The sequence below is a fragment of the Podarcis pityusensis genome, assembly GCF_964106645.2.
Source record: "Podarcis pityusensis genome assembly, chromosome: 15".
NCBI lineage: Eukaryota > Metazoa > Chordata > Lepidosauria > Squamata > Lacertidae > Podarcis > Podarcis pityusensis.
In genome coordinates this window covers 45,219,708-45,243,112 of record NC_138040.1, presented here as the reverse complement: position 1 = coordinate 45,243,112, position 23,405 = coordinate 45,219,708, and the positions used below count along the sequence as shown (strand labels likewise).

General features: G+C 48.1%; 1 protein-coding gene across 3 annotated transcripts in view; it reads right to left on the bottom strand.

The window, feature by feature from the left end:
* The window catches only part of LOC308463756 (disintegrin and metalloproteinase domain-containing protein 2-like), a 71,554-nt gene that overhangs the window by 27,791 nt on the left and 20,358 nt on the right, over nucleotides 1-23,405 (bottom strand). For 2 of the 3 annotated variants that reach the window (XM_080982427.1, XM_080982425.1), the window contains exons 12-17: nucleotides 9,880-10,060; nucleotides 8,044-8,139; nucleotides 5,688-5,886; nucleotides 4,804-4,909; nucleotides 3,323-3,506; nucleotides 1,607-1,687 (exon numbers count right to left, since the gene is read on the bottom strand). In XM_080982427.1, the coding sequence (XP_080838553.1) occupies nucleotides 1,607-1,687; nucleotides 3,323-3,506; nucleotides 4,804-4,909; nucleotides 5,688-5,886; nucleotides 8,044-8,139; nucleotides 9,880-10,060 (847 nt within the window). The remainder of the gene's footprint in view (nucleotides 1-1,606; nucleotides 1,688-3,322; nucleotides 3,507-4,803; nucleotides 4,910-5,687; nucleotides 5,887-8,043; nucleotides 8,140-9,879; nucleotides 10,061-23,405) is intronic. The other variant, XM_080982426.1, reaches the window with a different exon arrangement.

Genomic DNA, 23,405 nt, shown 5'->3' with positions numbered 1-23,405 from the left:
GTATGTGCTGCTCCTTCATTTGGCAGGTGTGTGCAATATGGCCGACACTGGGCGTCGTGGAAACAGCATGATTGGCGTTCATGCAGGCCCCCACAACTGGTGCAAGGCACCCCTGTTGGCCAAAACGCTTGGATGAGTCAAGGAGCAGTCTCAGGACCTCCTCGTCTTCCTCACTGTCCACAATCTCCTCAGAATGCACAGCCTCAGCCTTCCGTGCCATGGGTGGGCTGTGCGCTTGGCGAGTCTCTCTCGTTGTTTTGTCAGCTGTCTCTGCTGTCAGGGCCTCATCTAAGGCAACCTGGAAGGCGGCGCTGTAGCTTCAGACACAATACAGTCACAGAACACTGTCTCCAGGTCACTGAAGTTGCAGTGGCAGGAGGCCTGCTGCAAAGCTGCAACAAAGGCCACAGTGGATTCACCTGAGGCCTGGTCTCATTTGTAGAAGGCATACCGGCAGGCAATCTCTGATGGCTGGGAAGCGAAGTGCATCCTCAGCCTCAGCATTATTGCATCAAACGTTGTCTTGTTTAGTTTGGCTCGGGCCACCAGAGCCTGGGCAATCTCAAATGTAGCAGGCCCACACACTGAACAGCATAGCCCGCTTCAGTTCGGGGACAGTCACCTTATTGGCTATGAGGAAGAACTCAAGCCAGGTGGCATAGGAGTCCCATTTCCCTGTAACCGTGGTGTCAAATTCCTCAATGCGGCCATGGGTGGCAATGATAATTGCTCTGTGTGATCTGCCTTGTGGCTGCAGTTAGTGATTTCAGCTCAGCTGAGGCGAAAGTTCCCCAGCAGTGATTTCAGCTCGTGGAAGCTAGCCAGGGCTGTATACCTAGCCTAGCATTCCACCTCCATCGCCAGTGAAGTGTAGGTGGGTTGCCATGAGGCAAGACACAGTGATAACAGCAAGAACCTTTCTTGAACTACATAACTGGGAAACAGAAGCAAAGCAAGTGCTTATATACATTTCTGGAAACCTTGGCCACTCCCACTCCCAACGTGATTGGCTGTCTAAACTTCCAAGCTGCGAATCGCGACTCAGAATTCAAGGGGCAATGGCAGCGGCCCAAATCCTGAAATATCTGTGATTGGACATCATGTATCGAATCAGAACACAGGAGCTCAGACTCAAGCTAAGGCAAACACAGACCACTGAATACATAACAACCTAGGGACACAAGGTTCAAGAATACCGTACTAGAGGTCATTAGACTCCTGGCTCCACCCCTTGACCTGTCCTAGGTTACACCACTGATTCTACCCAGATGTCAGAATTTTGAAAGCCAAAGGTCAGCAGGTGTGATGGGAAAATACTAGATCAATCTTTTTTAAAAAAATGTTATAGGTATCTGCACACCAGCATTGGTATCAGGATTCTTATTCTATCTTTATATTATTTTATATGTTGCTATCCCTGTAACTTGTCTCATTCTGGCTGAGTAAAGAGATGCATAAATTGAATAAAAGGAGCTCCTCCTAAGCTGCTCCTTGAAAAACTGCCTTTCCCACATAGCCCTGGAGAGGGGATGACTGCTAAACATATTTGCAAAGCAATATGCCAGACATCTGATACTATTAGGAAAATAATGTTGCTTTTACTCACTCCTTTCCTGTTGCACTTTTTCACTGGATCACAAGTTGTTTTTAATACAGACCTATCCACACATTTCTGGGTCATGCAAACCTAAAAAATAAAATTGGGACCACTTCAGGCAAACACGCAGCCAGATGGAATAATAGCCATGAGAGACCTTTGCCCTTTGAGGCTGGACACACATGCATACCTAAGTAACTGACAGAGGAGACTGGAGGGGAGACAGATTGCATGCAAAGGGAAAGAGGGGGATTGTACACCTTTTCCATATACCCCTATCATCTCCATTTTAACAGGTAATATGCATTTATTATTTCTATTTGTATGCTGCTTTCCTACATAAATGTGCCCAAAGTGACTCAGAACAGAACAGCATAAATGCATATCAATACAGTGGTACCTCGGTTTACAAACTTAACCCATTCTGGAAGTCCATTCTTAAACCAAAGTGTTCTTAAACCAAGGCGTGCTTTCCCATACAAAGTAATGGAAAATGGATTAATCCGTTCCAGACTATGAAAAGCAACCTCTAAAACAGCAATTTAACATGAATTTTACTATCTAACAAGACCACTGATCCATAAAATAAAAGCAATAATCAATGTTCTGTACTATAAATAAGACAGTATTGTAGATGATAAAAATTAAAATAATTATTTTTTCCTTACCTGCACTGATGGTAGCCATAAAACGAAAAACAAGCCACAGTCACTAAAATGAAAAAGTCATGCAAACAAAAACGCAAAAAATAGCAAAAACAAAAGCATCAAGTATTACCTCAGAACACTGCAATCAGAAACAGAAGGCTTTAATTACGACAGGGGGGACGGGGACTCAGATGAGCAGTGCAAGGGGAGAAGTGGGAGGGAAAAGGCTTGAATTAAAATGGGGGGATGCAAATGAGCCGTGCAAGGGCAGAAGCGGGAGGGGAAAGGCTTAATTACTATGCGGGGGACTCAGATTTGCTGCGCAACAGGAAAAACGGAAGCTCGGGAGCACGTTCGGCTTCCGGGGCAAAGTTTACAAACCGGAACATCTACTTCTGGGTTTGCAGCATTCGGGTTCTGAGTTGTTCGTGAACCGGGCAGTTCATAAACGGAGGTATATCATTACAATAACAGGTCAAATCTGCACTATACAGTATGCTACCACTTTAAACAATTATGGCTTCCCCCAAAGAATTCTGGGAGCTGTAGTTTTGTTAAGGGTGCTGAGAGTTAAGAGATCCCTACTCCTCCCACTCCAGAGCTATAATTCCCAGAACAATGTAACAGTCAAGCCCTCTTTCCAGAAAACTCTGGGAATTGTAACCTCATGAGGGGTACAGGGGTATATCATATAGTGACAGGTTGGGAAGTCTGTACAATGCATGATTAAAAAGTATGTTGTGTAAATAGAAAACTTGAAAATGTGTGTGTGTGTGTGTGTGTGTGTGTGTGTGTGTAGCTTTGATGACTTTAAAAGGGACTGAACAAATTCATGGACAGATCTAGCCAGCGGCAACATGGAGAGACAGCACGCCACTGAATATACCAGACCCTTGCAAATGCACATCCCATTGCCTTGCTGAACCACATCCCAGAGCAGTTGTTTGCTCCAGTTCACTTTTGCAGGATAGAGACCCCAACATTCCTGGCAATTTGTCCACACCAACAGAACTGCACTATCCCGACCAGAAATCAAACCTGTTGGGACTGCTTCAGAATCCATGCTTCAGACCCTTACCTTATTATCCCCACAGATGGAGCCATCACGAACCAAGAATGGGTCCTTCACTCCCGGCCCTTTCATGTAGTCCAAAGTGACACACAAGCGATTCTGCACCTTTGCATAAATTATCGCTGCATTTTCGACAGCATAAGGCTTTTTACCTGGATATTCACACACCAGCTTGCCACACTTGAGGTCCCTGCAAAAGAAGCATGGGTGTGTGGGAGGACTCACAGGTGATATCAGATGCCTAGAATAATGAATCTCCCATAACACAGCTATTGGAGAACCTACAGGTAAAGTGTTGGTTCATTGCCAGAATTCCTGAAAAAGGGAATTGCATGAGCATAGCTCAAACCAAGCCTTATTAGGAATGGTTGAAGGAGCTGTGTATGTTTAGCCTGGAACAGAGGAGACTGAGAGGAGATATGATAGCCATCTTCAAACATCTCAAGGGCTGTCACATGGAAGAGGGAACAAGCTTGTTTTCTCCTGCTCTGGAGGATAAGATTCAAGTTACAAGAGAGGAGTTTCCAACGAAACACCAGGGAAAACCTTCTTACAGTGAGAACTCACAGTGGAACTTTGGGAGTTCCTTTGGGAGGTTGTGAACTTGGAGGTTTTTAAGCAGAGGTTGGATGGCCATCTGTACAGATGCTTTAGCTGAGATTTTTGCACTGCAGGGGGCTGGACTAGATTAACCTTGGGACCCTTCCAACTCCACAATTCCATGACCCTACGATTCTATTAGAACTGACCTGGAAATATGCTGCCAATAAGCAGCACACAGGCCAGCAAAGCCATATGGTGATGCTTGGACTACAATCAGCCCAAGCATCACAGGATTGGCTGGAAATGATAGGAGGTGCAATCCAAAACACATGGAGGACACCAGATTCGGAAAGGCTGTGTAACCATTTGGTATGCTGGTTGTTCTAGTCCAGGTGTGGGGAACATTTGGCTCTCCAGATGTTGCTGAACTACAGCACCAATCAGCTCCAGCCTACATGGTTAATGGCCAATGCTGCTGCATTGTACTGCAGCAGCACCTGGAAGGCCAAAGTTTTTTCACACTTGTTCTAATTTGCTCCTCATAAAACTGCTGAGGAGAAGGCTATTTTGGTCCTGGACTGGAACACACCAGATTGCCAGTTATGTCGAACAGAACTCAGGCACTATATAACAGTTATAACAGTAGTTTAACCAAATTTGTGACTTTTGCATGAAAGAGGGAGCCATATTTCTAGTAGTTTTACCACATCTCTTGTTTGCCTGGACTATGACCTCTGTATCATGCTGTCAAGTGATGCTGATTCAAATGAGTTTTAGCACACATCAGGTGCAGGTGTGTGACAGAATAAGTTGTACCCTGTATATCCACCCTGTAAAACTTCCTGCTGCACAAACACCGCTGCTTTGGGCAGTATTTCATAAATGCTTAGTGGTAGGAATGTGACCTTCTCATCACACAATTTCCATTTTTGTTCAAAACGTACTGCCACTGACAGTTCTCATATCCTTTGGCAGAGGAACCACAATGTCCCATCCTGTCCTTTTGACTGTTGATTTCCTCATAACACTGAGATGATCCACTTTTTGAATCTGCAATATAGATCAGAATTATTATTTATTGATATGAAGCATTTTCATCCTATTCTTTAGCAGCAGTGGCAGCAGCAACAACAAAAGGTTTCCAGAATGGCACAGAAATATCATTGATAAGATGGTTCCTGCTCTCAGGCTTACAATCTAAAAGACAAAAGGGATTGAGAGGGAAGTGGAGAGGAAGAAAGCTCAGGTACTAGTTCTTAGAACTTACGACATTCTTCTAATGATTATCGTATTTTTACGTGTATAAGACTAGGTTTTTCCCCTTAAAAAAAATGTCAAAAATTAGGGGGCATCTTATACTCTGGGCCATCTCCCCCCATTTTCTTAAATCTGAGTCCCCAAAAATATACATGGGGGCGTCTTATACATGGGGCCGTCTTATAGATGGAAAAATACGGTAGCTAGAATGGAATGATTCAGTGGGGAGGAACCAAACCTGTTGGGTCTTTCAGATAAGCAGACAGAGAGGCCCCACAATCCCATTGCTCTCTTTCCCGAGGCTGCAGATTGGGGACATAATGTTCTGTAATGGCCTGTCAGACACCTCAGAACACTCTTTGCTACCCCTGCCAGTCCCTGAAAAGGGATGCATGAGTAATGTACACAGCAGCTTCAAGGAGACTGCTGCATCTCTTGAAATCTGCCTGATTAAAAATCAAAATCTTCTAGTCTGAATACTGGGTGAGGTGTGGGGAATGAAGGACAGAGAAAGAAAGAGAGAAGGGCTGTTCAGAAGGGAGAGATGAGAGAAAGAACTGCTTTCAGTTACCTTTTCCAAATACTTTGCGGCACCACAAATCTGCACTTTGGCATGTTCCTTCCATGCAAATCCCTGTCTCCCCCTCACAATTCTGTCCATCCTGGACATAAAAATTCTCTGTGCACTCAGCAGAGGTACCATTGCAGTACTCCTTCAGATCACAGTATTCATCTTTAGTGCCTCTGCATAATGTGCCTTTTGCTTTCAACTGGCAGGAAGAAAAGAGAAAGGAAAGCTCTGAGTTGCATTTCAGGCCTCTGAGACATTGATCTCTGCAGGCATTTTGGCACATACTTAGACCTCAAGTATGTGGATGCTACCTTCTCCTTGATAATGTGTGGTCAAGACTGGGGGGGGGGGGGTCCTGCCATCACATCAGCATTGTTTCCAGCACTCTATGAAGTGGTGCAGGGGTGGGAAACAGGGTTGTTTTTGTTGTTTCTGCTAATAATTGTAATAGTAATAGTATTTATGCAATAGACATGTAATAGACAATAGTAATTGTCAGCTGCTCAGTGAAAGCACACAAAACGTTTCCTTGCAACTTAGAACAGTTCTCAAGAGCATAAGCACAGGTAAAGGAACACATTAAAACAAAAGCATGTAATTTTGTAAAATCCACAAAACAATCCCTAGAAATAGAAGCAAGCAGTTCGAAAGCATGCAGGGAGTTTCCTGGGCTCACCGCAGCCATGACAAACTGCGACCTTCTCTCTCAGAGAACCAGAGAGGAACAGAACGTAACTCCTCCCAGCTCCTCCCAGCTTCGAAAGCTGACGTCAGAATGTTGAGGCATCATGGGAACAACTTAACCTGTTAAGTTCCAAACCCAACACCCCCTCTTGCCGAACCATTCTGACAAGACCTTTTTGAGTTCAACACCTTCCCCTTTGCCTTATGCCACTTCCCGGCATCTTTCCCAGGCACCTGTTGAACCCCTTCAACACTCCCAGAATCACACTGTGCGACACTTTTCCACGCACTTGTGACCTGATACCCTACTGACCCATTTGGGCCAGCAGTTGTGTCTTCTCCGTCAGATCCTTCCCCCTCTGACTTGACACCCTGTTTGTGAGCTTTCTCCATTACGCTAACCGGAGATGAAGCCTCACACCTGGACACTCCTTTCACAACCTTTGGAGATGCCCAGACCTGCCCTGAACCCTGACTTGACACCCTGTTTGTGAGCTTTCTCCATTACGCTGACCGGAGATGAAGCCTCACACCTGGACACTCCGGCGGGAAAGTAAATGGTGTTTCCATGTGCTGCTCTGGTTTTGGTGTTCCATTGCACCAGAAGCAGCTTAGTCATGCTGGCCACATGACCCGGAAAAACTGTCTGTGGACAAACACCGGCTCCCTCAGCCAGTAAAGCGAGATGAGCGCCGCATCCCCAGAGTCGTTCGTGACTGGACTTAATTGTCAGGGGTCCTTTACCTTTATATTTGGCTAATGAAATAGTGTCACATCCCAGCTTCACATTCATGTAGAATCATAGAATCATAGAGTTGGAAGAGACCACAAGGGCCATCGAGTCCAACCCCCTGCCAAGCAGGAAACAAGGAGAAGGAAGTCCAGCCTGCTCCCTAATGATGGACTGTTTAAGCCTACTGTTCTTTCAAACATGTTTTGTTCACACCCTTAAAATACATAACACAGATTTGTATGAATAACAATACCCACTAAATAGACTGAAATTACATAAAACAAGAAATCTGATCCCTTCCATACATCAGTAGTATGACCATCTCGCTGTATTACAACTCCATCAAAGAAACAATCCACCTGGGTGATTCCACGTTCTAGCATTATGAAAGAGAAACTCTCTATCCACTGTCTCCATATATTCTGCATCTTAATCATGGATCCTATTCCTCAGCAAAGGCCCTCTGGAGGCTGCTTGTGGGCTTTATATATCTCATTGGTTTCCTTCAGATTTGTTGAGCTTGCCTCCATATTCAAAATTTGCTCTGCATCCCTCACCATCCTACAATCCTGCTTTGAGGAATAGCTTGAACACAAAGGGTCTCAGGTTCAATCCTCAGTATCTCCAGGTAGGGCTGAGACTGTCCCCTGTCTGAAACCCTGGAGAGTGCCTGCCGGTCACTGAAGACAAGATTGAGCTAAATGGGCCAATAATTACATAAACTTTGCTGTCTTTACAACCCCATTCATTCCAATGCAAAAGAAACAAAACACAAACAGTGGGGAGGAGGTGTAAACAGTTTTGTGAATCGAAAGCAACAGTAACAGTGAACATTGGACTGATTTCCATTCTGGACATGGGACAAACAAGTGAACATGGATGATTCTGTCAGAATTCTCTGGCATCTCTAAGAGGGCATGGGGCTTGAGGCTAGCTTACCCTACAATACCTCGACCAGCAACAATCACCATGGGCACAGGCTTTCCCTCTTCTCAACAGACAATTTGGCTCACAGCATGGATTGCTTTCACATTCCTGGAAGGGGGAAAATGGGATAGCAGGAGTCAGGAACCTATAGACACATTGCAGTCCACTTTGAGAGAAATGTTGGAAGGGCCAGGTGATCAACTCCAGTACTTGGAAGGGCCAGGTGATCAACTCCATTACTCTACCTCACCCCACTATGCAAACTCAACTCACACAAAGGAAGCATCCCAGCTGGTGGTGACCTGTGACAGGGCCTTATTGGTGGTGGCTCCCCATTTGTGTAACGTCCTCCCTAATGGGGTGTCAATCTCCTTCATCATCAGCTTTTAGGAAAATTTTTAAAATACTCCTGTTTCAATTTGGGCATTTGATGACTGAAAGACCTGTCCCTGGCAACCCCAAAATTATCAGCAATTATCAGCAGGCATTTTAAGTAAGCTTTCTGTTTTATCCACTGTATGATTTCTGGCAATCTGATTAAGTGGTACAAAAACCGCTGAAATAAATATAAATAACACTGACAGTCCCCAGGCCTTCCTTCTGGCTTGCATAACATCTGAAAAGGGAGGAAGAAGAGAAAGATACACAGCACACAATACCTCCTGGACATGGGGGACTGTGCAAACCACACACACAGCCTTCCCTGGGGTGAGATTTCAAGATCCATCCAGGAAGGGAACATTCCTTTTGCCAATGGGTTCCACAAACACTAGTAGGCAGCAGCAGCTTCCAGAGGCTTCCAATCCCAGGAAAGGGACAGAGGAGGTAGCTTGAGCCCCACCAGAGTGTTTGGAGTTCCAAGGCAAAGTTCAGATAGACTTTATTATTATTATTCAGAAATCGCCTTTAACATACATGTCTTGAGGTGGTAACAGACATATAAAAACAGCTAAAATAGTTTTTTGAACAGTACAAAAAACAGTCATACATAGGTTTTAAAGTAATACAAACTGAACACCTGAGGCAGAGACCTTTTCAGGCAGCTGGAAAAGTGTGGAAGTTAGGAAGGCCAAGTTGTTTTGTGCAAACTGCCTCTCTCACCAGCATTCCCCTTGTGACCTAAAAGTGTACATGGTCTTTTGCTGCCCTTTCTTAGCATCTGAGCTATGTTCTCCCTGGGTTGGGTTTATCTATCGACTGTGTTGCATTGCAATTGGGTGCTGAACTGCACAGCATCCTATGTCGTGGCTGTCAATGTGTCAGTGTGGGACCAGTTATTTTTTTCCTTCTCCCACTGAAGGGGAACTGTGTCTGCATGGGTGTAGTGGGGGGGGGGGGCTATGCCCATGTGGGTCTGGATGGGAAACAGCCTAGGAACTGTCTTGGTTTTCATGATGAAAGAAAGGCAGGGTATAAATAAACTGAGTGACAAGTTAACCGTATATAAAAACATTTATTTTTCATGTTTCATTTATTTATTACATTTGTTTTCTCAACCTTCCACCAAAGGATCCCAGCATGGCAAACATGTCAATGCTAAAACAATACTATTAGAACTTTAAAAAAAAAAACCTTTACAACTCTTAAAAGCAATAAGCAATTCTCAAAACTAATGACTTCTAGGCCGCTAAGGGCAGATATTTCAGCGATCAAATGTCTGGGTGAACAGGAGGAATGTTTTAAAATTTCTCCTAAAAGTTAATAACGAGGGAGACTGAGGCCCTCACTAAGAGTGCATTCCGCAAACAGGGGAACACCACTGAGAAGGCACAGATGTGGCTTATTTAAGTCACCATTAGCTCGCTCTCCTTTATTTGCTCTTCTTTCTGGCTTCTCTTTCTAACAAACCTTTGCTGTGCCACAGTCACACTGCTCCCCGTCTTCCACCACTTTGTTTCCACAGTAGGGGGCTCTGTACATGAGATCCATGCGTGGCTTGTTCAAGAGGCACTGCGATGCTCCGGACTCCAGAAAATTCCGGAAATCTTTTATACTGCAGCTGCTGAAGGACTTGATGCCGCTGGCCTGCCTGTGGGCAATAGGCAGTAGATAAAAGCTTCCATAGCACAGAAAACCATGTCAAAGGTTGTGGGAAGACAGACTAAAGACACCCAGATTTATGCGTTTTCTACCTCCAAGCTGATTTGCCCAATGAAGAACCCCTTGAGCTGGTCCAATACATTTTGGCACCTGAGGTGAACCACAAACTGGTGCTCCGCTCCCCGCCAGGGAAGAAAGTGAGAGTGAAGATTTGCATCAGGAATAAGTGTGAATAAATATCTACATCACAACCAGTTGCTCCTGGGGATCCTGCCACCTGAGGCAGTTGCCTCACCTTGCCTTAAGGGTGCCTTATCTATTAAAAAGTTTGTGGAGCAAAATGAACAGTGTCTTTTATTAGAATACCCAGCAGAAAGTGACTTTTAAAACAATGGATATAAGGTTGAAACCATGGGCGAAGCTATAGTCTCTATGTGTCAGTGTAAAACAGTTTCCTTTTTCCTGTGGAACTGTGTGTAAGGAGAATCAGCAAAAAGTGGATTAGACTCAACTGGGAGTTGAAATACTATTTTTCTTTTTGCTTTGTTTCTGGTAATACGTTGCCCTGTTTGGTGGAGGTAACTCCACTTCCCCCATTTCCCAGCGATTGGGGTGAAAATTGGATTAGGCGTAGAAGAACTGAAGATAATATTTTGTATATTTCCTGTTTGATAGATTGGATTACTTTTGCCATTTTTACATTTTCCTTATATTTACCAGTATTGTTCAACTGAATCTACCCCCCCCCCTTGTGGATTACAATTAACATCCAGGACTTTGGTCAGGAAAACAAAATTGTTTTGAGAACAGGCTTCCTTATCTACTGCAGGCAGACTGAGAAGTTAAAAAGAGCAGTCTGAGACAAAGGCTGACAGAGATGAGGGGGAAGGGGAAGGAGAGAAAGAATAGGGAAGCCACCTAGTAGTTAGAAGGAGCTATTACACAGACCTGACTATATTTTTGGAATACCTCCTGTATACCTAGCTATATCATCCATTAGACATAGGGAGGGGAGATAGGAGGTGAAGTATTGAGGTTGGAAGAAATGACACAGGACAATAATAATAAAGGAAATAAGAATAAAAAAATAAATATGGCAGCAAATAAACCACCGTCTGGAGCAGGAAGCTCAACAACTACACCAACTCTGGATCCATTTCAGTCCAGCTTTCGCCCTGGTTATGAGACCAAAACGGCTTGGGTCGCCCTAAGAGATGATCTCCACAGGCAGCTGGATTGAGGTGGGTCAGAACTGCTGATTCTTTTAGACCTGTCAGCAGCCTTCAACATTGTCGATCACGAACTTTTGGACCACCACCTTGCCGACGTGGGGATTCAGGGCACAGTCCGACAATGACTGTGCTCCTTTATCTCAGGTCGGGGACAGAGGGTGGCTCTAGGGAGGGAGTTGTTGCCGCAGCACTCCTTGGTGTGTGGAGTCCCGCAGGGCGCAATCCTTTTCCCAATGCTTTTCAATATCTTTATGTGCCCCCTTTGCCCAGATTGTCCAGAGCTTTGGGCTGGGTTGTCATCAATATGCTGATGACACCCAGCTTTATCTGTTGATGGACGGCGGCCCTGACTCGGCCCCGGACACACTGACCAGATGCTTGGAAGCTGTGGCTGGATGGCTGCGTGGGAACCGGTTGAAATTAAATCCTTCAAAGACAGAGCTCCTCTGGCTGGGTCGGGACGACATGGGGTTGAGGGGCCAACTCCCATCTCTTGCAGGGGCTCAATCAGTGCCTTCTGTCAAGAGCTTGGGTGTAACCTTCGACACCACCCTTTCCATGGAGGCGCAGGTTGCATCCACAGCAAAGGTGGCATTTTTCCATCTCCGCCGTATTAAGCAGTTGGTCCTTTACCTTTCTCGCCCTGATCTGGCCACAGTGATCCATGCGACAGTAACCTCCAGGCTTGATTACTGTAACTCGCTCTATGCAGGGCTGTCCTTGAAGCTGACCCAGAAACTCCAGCGGGTGCAGAATGCCGCGGCGAGGCTCCTTATGGGGTCATTGCCACGGGATCACATTCATCCAGTGCTTTACCAACTGCACTGGCTCCTGGTGGAGTACAGGGTCAGGTTTAAGGTGCTGGTTTTGACCTTTAAAGGCCTATGCGGCTTGGAACTTACGTACCTACGGGACCGCCTCTCCTGGTATGCCCTGTGGAGGACCTTAAGGTCCACAAATGACAACATTTTGGAGGTCCCAAGTTGCAAGGTGGTTAGATTGGTCTCAACTAGGGCCAGGGCCTTTTCAGTACTGGCCCCAACTCGGTGGAATGCTCTGTCACAAAAGACTAGGGCCCTACGGGACTTGACATCTTTCTGCAGGGCCTGCAAGACAGAGCTGTTCCGCCTGGCCTTTGGTTTGGACTCAGTCTGACACTTATGTTTCCCTCCCCTTATGGTTTTGATCTATGGGTTATTATTAAAATGAGGCTGCATTTTAAATTGTATTTTTAACCTCTATTTTAAATTGTATTTTCTCTATTATGTTTTTATTGTAATTTTACTGGTGTTAGCTGCCCTGAGCCTGGCTCTGGTCAGAGAGGGCGGGGTATAAATAAATTATTATTATTATTATTATTATTATTATTATTAACTCAAGGAAGAAGAGGATCTGCTCAGGATACAGATCGTAAGACTGAAATTGCAGATTTAATTTTAGATCTGAAGAAGGACATTAGGGAACAAACTAAGGCTCTTGAGACTAAAATGGATGGAAAGATGGAGGACATATCTGTACAGATAAAAGAACTGTCAACAAAAACAACAGTTTTGGAAAAATCAGTACAGGACTTAAACAAAAAAAACACAAAAGTCTTGAGGATACGTCTTAAAATATAAAGGGAAAAAGTACAGATGCAGAGACCCGGCAGAAGCAGATAAGTTTTGGAGAAGATATCAAAAAGAATGAGGAGGGAAGAGACCTCAACCAGGGGAAGAATTGAAGGAGTGGTTGGAGGCTGTAGTGGAGGAAATAAAGATGAAAATAATGTACAACAAGTTTTAATTTGTATTTAATTTTTTGATAAATTAAAAAATTAAAGGAAGATGGAGCTGAAAATTTTAATGTGGAATGTAAATGGACTAAATGATAAAAAGAAAAAAAACAGAATATATGTTAAATAAAAAAAATTGGATATAATATGTTTGCAAGAGATGTGGCGAGAAAGAGTAATAGTTGTTCAGGGAAGAGTGATAGTTGTTCAGGTGATGTCCCAAGGAGGAAAAATGGTGATTGTGGGAATCTATGCACCAAATGAGAGAAAATTAGAATTTTATAGAAGAGAAAATGAGTTTATGGACCAAAAAATGATTTTGCTGGGAAATTTGAATGGGGTGGTCTCACCGGATCTGGACAGAATAAAAAAGAAAATTAATTCTAAGGAAGGGAGACTACCTGTTACTTTCTTCAAACCAACCAAGGTTGAGAATTTTAATTGACGGATGTTTGGAGATTCAAACATCCATTAGGGAGAGAGTATACACATTTCTTAAAACCCAATTAATCTGCAGGCCATATCGACTCGATTCGGACAGTAAATGACCTTCTGTTAAGAACAAATAATAAATAAATAAATAAATAAATAAATAATAAATTTTATTTATATCCCACCCTCCGCAGCTGAAGCAGGGCTCGGGGCGGCTAACAACAATAAAATAGTACAACATTCTTGTCAGAGTTGCTTCCAGATCCTAGCTCACAGAGGATCACGCTAGCCAGCGATCATTAAATAAAAGTCTTTATTGAGTTACAGTTTCCATTCTCAAGCTGCTGCGTGCAACCCTACGTCTAATGGTTAGATCGGCGAAGCTCCATCTGAGTCTCCGCCCCTTGTACACCAACTTAATATCCTAGCCTTGCTCCACCTTTTCCGCCTGACTGTTCTTCTCTGGGTCCCTCTGCCCCCCGGGGTCTCTTCCTTCCGGGATTCCTCTGACGCTGACGCTGACCCCCCTGACTCTTCTCCCTCCTTTCGGCGGGCTTTAGGACCTGGCTCCCTTTCCGGGCTGCCTACTGCGCCACCTTCCTGTGCATTTGAACTTGTCGCGCGCGCCCAACCTTCCACCTTCCGTCTGACCGTTTCTTCGCTCCCCGATGGAGGTGTGGCCACTCCTGACTCGTGCCCTCCCCCCTGTTGTGAGCTGCCAGCGCTTGATCCCTGGCGCCCTTCCTCTTCCCTGCTCTCTGGCGGTGACGCTGGTCCCGATTTCCAACTGCTCCCCTCTGAGTCCCCTCTGGCTCTATCTTCCTGGGGTGTCCCCCTAGGCTCCCCCCTTGCCCTGGCCACTGGTGCTCCTTTCTGTGAATCTTCTGATTCACTGGAAAGACTCGGAGATCTCGGGTCGTCGTCATCACTCATCTTTTCTTCTGCCTCCTCCCCCTCGCTCTCTGTTTCCTCCCTTGCCCTTGCCTCTGCTCCTGAACCCCTGACATCCATCCCCCCCTCGAAGCCCCCTCTTCCCCCCTCCCCTCCTTCCGGTGCGGGATCTGGGTGCTGCTGTGTCAGGGGGACGAATGTCGGATACAGTTCGCTTCCCGTGGCGGGCCGCCATCCGAAGTCTTCCGGTTCTTCCTCCCTGCTCTCGTTGACGACGGTCACCTCCGCTTCCATCTCTGTGCCGCCGTGCTCGAAACCCGGGTCGTCCCCGAAAACGTCCATGTCCGTCTCTCCCTCGTTGCCTTCTGGAGACGTTGCTCGTCCTGGACCCTCCAGCCACCTTCTGCGGAACTGCTCCTCTGGTCGATCATCCCACCAATACGAGGGTTCTGAAGCAGATCCCGAGGGTGACCCCTCCGGGGAACGGGCGTCTCGTGTCGGTTCCTCGTCCGAGTCGAACCCCCGGAACGTGCTGGCTGAAAGCGTGGGCGTGAAAAGCCAGTCGTCGAAAAAGTCTGCTGGCATTGGCCTATGTGGGAAGAGGGCATGAAACTCTTCTTTGAGCAGAGGTTCGTCTAAAGCGTAGCCCGGCACCCAGCTGTTGGCACTGGCCGGGGTGCCCTCCTTGGCGAGAAGGTATTCTACCCCCTCTTCCCCCCATCTGGAGTCCAAAATCTCCGTGACTTCGTTGATGCGTTCCTCCTGTGCCACTCCCCCTTGCCCGGTTCTCTCTCGGAGCGGACCCGGTGCCGTTCCTGGTTCCTGAAAACTGTGAGGTGCCTTGTAGGGAGTGAGCACCGATCTGTGGAACACCGGATGCATTCTGGAACCCTCCGGAAGAGCCAGCCTGAAAGCCACCGGGTTGACCTGTTCTTCGACTTGGTAGGGCCCCAGTTGTTTATGGCCTAGTTTCTTCTTCGCCAACGACCTGGCCGGCACTGCGTGGGCTGCTAACCAGACCCAGTCTCCCACATGGATCTCTTCGCCAACCCTTCTGTGTTTGTCCGCTTGTACCTTGTATGCGTGTTTAGCCAGCTCCAGGTGCCGCCGCAGCTGATCGTGGACCTCCTGCAACTCCGACGCGAACGCATCTGCTGTCTGCGGCTCCCCCTCCCCCATTCTTTCCAGTCCCGGGAAGGTTCTGGGGTGCCTCCCGTTGTTGGCGAAGAACGGCGTGACCCCCGTGGACACGTGCTTCGTGTTGTTGTAGGCGAACTCGGCGAGAGGCAGGTAATCCACCCACGTCGCAGGCTGTTGATTCGCATAACATCTCAGGTACTGCTGCATGATGGCATTGACCCGCTCCGCTTGCCCGTTGGTCTGCGGGTGTCTAGCCGACGCCAGGTTGATCTTGACGTTCAGGAAGCCCATCAGCCTCTGCCAGAAGTTCGAGATGAACTGTCGCCCTCGGTCGGACAGAATAGACCGCGGCAGACCGTGAACCTTGAACACGTGGTCTATGAACAGTTTGGCGGTTTGTTCCGCCGTGGCCACCTTCGCACACGGAATGAAATGTGCCATCTTGGAGAACAAGTCCACCACCACCAGCACAGCCGTCTTGCCCCTCGAGCTGGGCAGATCCGTGACAAAGTCCAGGGCCACTCTCTCCCATGGTTCGAACGGAGTTTGCAGCGGTTCCAGCAGTCCGGCCGGCGGTCTGTGCACTGGTTTGGCCCTCTGGCAGGTGTCACACCTCGCCACGTAGTCCGCGACTTCCCCTCTCATTCCGGGCCACCAGAAGTTTCTGGCTACTAATTCCACCGTCTTCTCCTTGCCAAAGTGCCCGGCAGTGGGCGCGTCGTGCAGCTGCTGCAGTACCTTGGCGCGAAGTTCGTCTCCCGGCACGTAGATGGCCCCTTTACGGATGAGCAAACCATCTCGCAGCTGGAACTCGTCGGTCGCTGCCGTGCCCCTGTGCACCTCTGCCATCTTTGCTTGCGCGAAGGAGTCATCCTGCAACGCTCGTCGCACCGCATCCAGGTCAACTGTTGCCGCCGCGCACGCCCACACTGTCGGTGCGAAGATGTGCATGGCGGCCGCTGGCGTTGCCTCCTCCAGATACTGTGGCTTACGGGAGAGAGCATCCGCCATGATGTTGGTGTCCCCCGGGACATATTCTATTCGGAAGTCGAAATTCGCAAAGAACTCAGCCCAACGTATCTGCCTCTGGTTCAGGAACTGTGCCGTGCGCCAGTGCTCTAGATTCTTGTGGTCCGTGCAGACCTGCACCGTGTGCTTGGCGCCGATCAGGAAGTGCCTCCACGCTTTGAACGCTGCATGAATGGCCAGCAACTCCCTGTCCCAGATGGTGTAGTTCTGTTCGGACTTGCTGAGCTTCCTTGAATAAAACGCTCCCGGCCTCCAAACCCCCTGCGGGTCTTTCTGCAGCAGGACTGCTCCCACGGCTCTGTCCGAAGCGTCTGTCTCCACCCTCATCGGCCTGCTGGGGTTGACATGAAGCAGCTGCTCTTCCGATGCGAAGAGACGCTTGAGTGCCTGAAAGGACTGCTCCGCCTGCTCTGTCCAGATGAACTTCTTTTTCTTGGAGCTGAGCGTGTCCGTGATGGCCGCTGTCTGCATCGCAAAGCCTTTGATAAACTTGCGATAGAAGTTCGCGAAGCCGACAAACCGTTGGACCTCCTTCCGGTTGCGTGGGCTTTTCCAATCCAACACTGCTCGGACCTTGGCGCTGTCCATGGCGAGCCCTTTATCAGACAACTTGTAGCCCAGGAAATCCACCTCCGTCACGTCGAATTGGCACTTCTCCAGCTTGGCGTAAAGCCTATGTTGCTGTAGCCTGCTCAGCACTTCCTTGACGTGTCTGTCATGCTCCTGCTGCGATTCCGAAAAGATCAGGATGTCATCCAAGAAACAGACGCACGTCTTGTAGAGGAGCCCCGCCAACACGTGATGCATGAAAGCTTGAAAAACGTGGGAGCCATTTTGCAATCCAAAAGGCATAACTCTATATTCGTAGGTGCCCAGGGGCGTGAACATGGCTGTCTTCCACTCATCTCCTTCCCGCATGCGAATGAGGTTGTATGCCCCTCGCAGGTCCAACTTGGTGAACACTCTGCCCTTCCGTACCTTTGCGAGGAGGTCGTCGATTCGGGGCATGGGGAAGTCCGATGGCTTGGTCACACTGTTCAAGATGCGAAAGTCCACTACAAGTCTTTTTTGGGGCGTGTCCCGCTTCTTAACAAAGAATACCGGACTGCCCCCCGCTGCCTTGGACTCTCGGATGAAACCGCGCTCCAAATTATGATCTATGAACTCTTTGAGTTCCTGCAGTTCGTCCTCAGACATGGAATACAGCTTCCCTTTGGGCAGCGCCGCCCCCGGCAGCAGGTCAATTTTGCAGTCATATGGTCTGTGGGGGGGTAGCCTGTCTGCCTCCTTCTCGCAGAAAACCTCCAAAAATTCCGCGTACTTGTGGGGAACCGCTTGCAGCGTGCCTAGCTGCAGCTGTGACTCCTCTTCCCCTCCTTCCTGCCTGGGCACGATGCAGTGTTCAGCGCAAAAGGAAGAGCCGAAGGTCAGCTGCCTCTGGTACCAAGCCAGCGTCGGGCTGTGCTTGTCCAGCCAACTCATGCCCAATACAATGGGCGTGTCCGATAGTTGAGTGACATTGAAGCTGATGATTTCCCTGTGATTCCCAAGTCGCATCACCATTGGTGGCGTCTGCTTCACCACTTGCCCCCCTAGCAGCTCCCTGCCATCCACCGTGACAACCTGCAGGGGCAGCGTGGCAGGCAGCAACTGTATAGCGTGCCGGTCGACAAAGTCCTGCCCTATAAAGTCCGCATTGCTTCCGGAGTCAATGGTGATTGGCACGTCCATGGTGATTCCATTGGGCAGCTGGAGCGACGCGGTGAGCCTCACTACCGGTTTGGGCGGGAGGGGGTCCATGGGCTGTAAAATCTCTGGGGACTGCTTCACTGACACGTCTGGCTGGGCCCCAGTGCCTCTTCCTCCAACCAGACTCCGTCGTTTCCCTGCTGTGGTTGTCCTTGCTGCGTTGCTGCAGTTACCATTGCTGAGGCTGCAGTGTGCTTGTGGAGCCTCTGGGGACACTCTTTCGCCATATGCTGTGGATCATCGCAGATGTAACACTTCCTGTTCCCTCTAGGAGGCTTCGCTTTCACTGCTGCCGGTGCTAGGGCTCTGGCTGCTGACTGAGCCCTTGCACCTCCAACCTCCATAGGTTCCGCTCCTCCTCCTGGCGGAGGCGTGGATTGCGCACGCGCTGCTTCTCTGGGAAGGAAGGAGGAGCCCCTGGCTGGTTCGCGCCCTCCACGCCCTTCGCCACTGCTCCACGGACGTCCTTCCAGCCGCACCCCCACCGCCAGCGCCCTCTGAACGATCTCCTGCGTGGTCCGGGGTCTCTCCCCCCTCACAATTTCATCTTTAACCGAGCCGTGCAATCCCTCCCAAAACAGGTCTCTTACAGGAGCCGAATCTCTGTCCCATTCCAGGGCACTGACCAAAGCGAAAAAGCGGGCATGGTACTGCCTTACGCTGGCCCTCCCTTGCTTCAGTCCATGTATCTGCTGCCGAGCAAGATCCACGTCAATGCTTGACAAAAAGCACCCATCCATCGCTTTAATAAAGGCATCCGCATTTTGGAGCGCCGGATCCTTATCTCTCCACAAATTGCGCAGCCATGCTTTAGCATCTCCATGCAAATGGGACATGATGAATCCCACCTTCTCTTGCTCATCTCTAAAGTCTTTGTTCAGCAGTTGCAGTGCACACATTACATCTGCTCTAAAGTTGGGGTACTGTTGCAAATTCCCATCGAAGTGAGAGACCAAACCGCCTGTTCGTCTCCCCAACCCAATCCCCTCCGGTTTGGGTGTCAGTTGCCCTTGCTTCGTAAGCACTTCCAACCTGACCTGGAGATCCCTGTAGGCGGCAGCTGCGTCCTCCTCTCTCTTCCTGGATGCAAGAGCCTCGGCATTCAGGCGCGACACTGCTTCTCTGAGTTCCGCTATCTGCTGTTCGGCCGTCATGTTGTCTGCCGTTCGTGAGCTCGCTAGTAGGCACCCGCTTTCTCTCCTCTCCGCGAGGACGTAGATGCCCACAATCTAGAGATGGAGCTTACTGTCAGAGCTGCTTCCAGATCCTAGCTCACAGAGGATCACGCTAGCCAGCGATCATTAAATAAAAGTCTTTATTGAGTTACAGTTTCCATTCTCAAGCTGCTGCGTGCAACCCTACGTCTAATGGTTAAATCGGCGAAGCTCCATCTGAGTCTCCGCCCCTTGTACACCAACTTAATATCCTAGCCTTGCTCCACCTTTTCCGCCTGACTGTTCTTCTCTGGGTCCCTCTGCCCCCCGGGGTCTCTTCCTTCCGGGATTCCTCTGACGCTGACCCCCCTGACTCTTCTCCCTCCTTTCGGCGGGCTTTAGGACCTGGCTCCCTTTCCGGGCTGCCTACTGCGCCACCTTCCTGTGCATTTGAACTTGTCGCGCGCGCCCAACCTTCCACCTTCCGTCTGACCGTTTCTTCGCTCCCCGATGGAGGTGTGGCCACTCCTGACTCGTGCCCTCCCCCCTGTTGTGAGCTGCCAGCGCTTGATCCCTGGCGCCCTTCCTCTTCCCTGCTCTCTGGCGGTGACGCTGGTCCCGATTTCCAACTGCTCCCCTCTGAGTCCCCTCTGGCTCTATCTTCCTGGGGTGTCCCCCTAGGCTCCCCCCTTGCCCTGGCCACTGGTGCTCCTTTCTGTGAATCTTCTGATTCACTGGAAAGACTCGGAGATCTCGGGTCGTCGTCATCACTCATCTTTTCTTCTGCCTCCTCCCCCTCGCTCTCTGTTTCCTCCCTTGCCCTTGCCTCTGCTCCTGAACCCCTGACAATTCTAAAAACATTTCATTATAAAATTAATTCAAATCAAATTGATGGCAACCATTGGGCTACAGTTCTGTGAAGATTGCCAAAGGAGGGAGTCAGGCTGTGCCCTGACCAAAGGCCTAGTGGAACAGCTCCATCTTGCAGGCCCCACGGAAAGATGTCAAGTCCCACAGGGCCCTAGTCTCTTGTGACAGAGCGTTTCACCAGATTGGAGCCACAGCTGGAAAAGCCCTGGCTCTAGTTGAGGCCAGCCTAACCTCTCTGTGGCCTGGGACCTTCAAGATGCTTTTGTTTGAAGACCGTAAGTTCCTCTGTGGGACATACCAGGAGAGGCGGTCCCGTAGGTACGAGGGTCCTAGGCCATATAGAGTTTTAAAGGTTAAAACCAGCACCTTAAACCTGATCCTGTACTCCACCGGGAGCTAGTGCAGCTGGTATAGCACTAGGTGAATGTGATCTCGCAGCGAGGACCCCATAAGGAGTCTTGCTGCAGCATTCTGCACCCGCTGGAGTTTCTGGGTCAGTCTCAAGGGCAGCCCCACGTAGAGCGAGTTACAATAATCAAGTCTGGAGGTGACCGTCGCGTGGATCACAGTGGCTAGGTCAGGGCGAGAGAGGTAAGGAGCCAACTGCTTAGCTTGGCGGAGATGAAAAAATGCCGCCTTTGTTATAGCTGCAATCTGCGCCTCCATGGAAAGGAAGGTGTCGAAGATTACACCCAAACTCTTAACGGACAGTGCTGGCACTAATTGCACCCCCGCAAGAGATGGGAGTTGCCCCCCACAATCCCATATCGTCCCCTCCCAGCCAAAGGACCTCTGTCTTCGAAGGATTTAACTTCAACCGGCTCCCACGTAACCATCCAGCCACAGCTTCCAAACATCTGATCAGTGTGTCTAGGGCCGAGTCAGGATGGCCATCCATCAACAGATAGAGTTGGGTGTCATCAGCATACTGATGGCAACCCAGCCCAAGCTGGGCGAGGGGGCGCATAAAATTGTTGAAAAGCATTGGGGAGAGTATCGCACCCTGAGGCACTCCACACACCAAGGAGTGGCGCGATGACAATTACCCCCCAAGCGCCATCCTTTGTCCCCGACCAGAGAGAAACAAGCGCAGCCATTGAAGGACTGTGCCCTGGATCCCCACATCGGCAAGGCGGTGGTCCAGGAGTTTGTGATCAACCAGAAGAATCAGCAGCCCCGACCCGCCTCGATCCAGCTGCCTGCGGAGATCATCTGTTAGGGCAACCAGCGCCGTCTCAGTCCCATGACCAGCGCGGAAGCCGGACTGGAATGGATCCAGAGCCGATGTTTCATTCAGAAACCCACCAAGCTGTTCAGCAACCGCTCTTTCAATCACCTTACTCAGGAATGGAAGATTTGAAACCGGGCGGTAATTTCATAGATCTAAGGGATCTAATGATGTTTTCTTTAAGAGTGGGCGCACCACTGCCTCCTTCAGTTCCCCTGGGAATGTCCTGGTGCCAAGGAACAAATTAATTATATCCCCTAGGGGGGCCCGCACCTCGTCTGGGCATGCTCTAATCAGCCAAGACGGGCACGGGTCAAGAGGACAGGTGGTGGGCTTTCCAGCTCGGAGGAGTCTGTCCACATCGGCTGGGGATATCCGGTCAAAGTGGTCCATTACTGGACCCGAGGACAGTCGAGGGGCCTCCAGTTCCAGGCTGTTATCTCTGCTAGCACCCACCAATCACCCTGACAGATAAGGTTTTGTGGATGTTTATATATATTTTTTTTTTAAATGATGAACTTTGGGTAATCCTTTCTTAGAGGTATAGAAGCTATTTATTCAGACCAACAGGCAAAGTTAATAGTAAATAATGTAGTACATTTCTTTTTCTACTGCCCTATTTATGACCCAATAAGACCTAAGCTCCTCCTCTTGATCCCGTCCTCCATTTCATCTAAGGAAGACTGTTTGAAAGCACTTCTTGTGGACGCAAATCCCCAAATTTCACGTGGGGTGGCAATCTTCATAGTGCAGGCTCTGAAACTCAGGGCTACTCTGACAGGGTAGTGTGTCCTAGTCCTGGACCTGTTTTAATTCTTTTATTACCTTTTTAACTCAATGTGCTGAGCCTATTTTGGGGCCATTTTATGCTTTACTTATATCCGCATACTAGTTTTTTGGCGCTGGCAACTAAATCTCTGTATTATTGTCTTAGGGTATTTTAAATGTCATTACGCCAGCAATATCGCTTTGAATTTTGCTTGGTTGTTTGTCTCCAACATTTTTGTATTGTCTTATTTTGCTATGGCTGTATGCTAATGCAATTAAATTAAATTAAATTAAAAGTAAATAATGTAGTAACAGAAATATGTAATATCATGAAAGGAACAAGGCAGAGTTGTTTCCTGTCCCCATTATTGTTTATTCTGGTACTGGAGACATTGGTGAGGAACATAAAAGCAGACAAAAATATTAAAGGTATTACAGTGAGGCGCAGATCATACAAACTTAAGGCGTTTGCGGATGACCTGGTAATAATGGTAGAAAACCCCTTGGGAAGTATACCAAGGGTACTGGATAAGATTAACCAATTTGGCCAAGTCACAGGTTTCAAATTTAATAAAAATAAAACTAAATTGCTGGTAAAAAATATGACGGAACAGAAGAAAACGAACTGAGAAAGCTAACAAGAGTTGGGGATGGAAATTAAGGTGAAATATTTAGGGGTGTGGTTGACAACAAAGAATATAAACATTTTTAAAGATAACTATATAAAAGTTTGGAATGACATCAAAAGAAATATGGAAATATGGGGAAGAAAGAAATTATCTCACTAATAAAAATGAATGTATTGCCAAGAATGTTATTTCTATTTCAATCTATACCGAAAGTCAATGGAACAGGACTCTTCAAACAATGGCAATATATCCAAATTTATTTGGCAGGGGAAGAAATTTAGGATTAAGTATAAATTATAAACTATTAACAGATGCTAAAGAAAGAGGTGGATTCCCCCTACTGGATTTAAAATTATATTGTGAGGTGTTCTGCCTTTGTTGGCCATGAGAATAGATGACATTGAGGAATCCAGATATCTTAGATCTGAAAGGTCATGA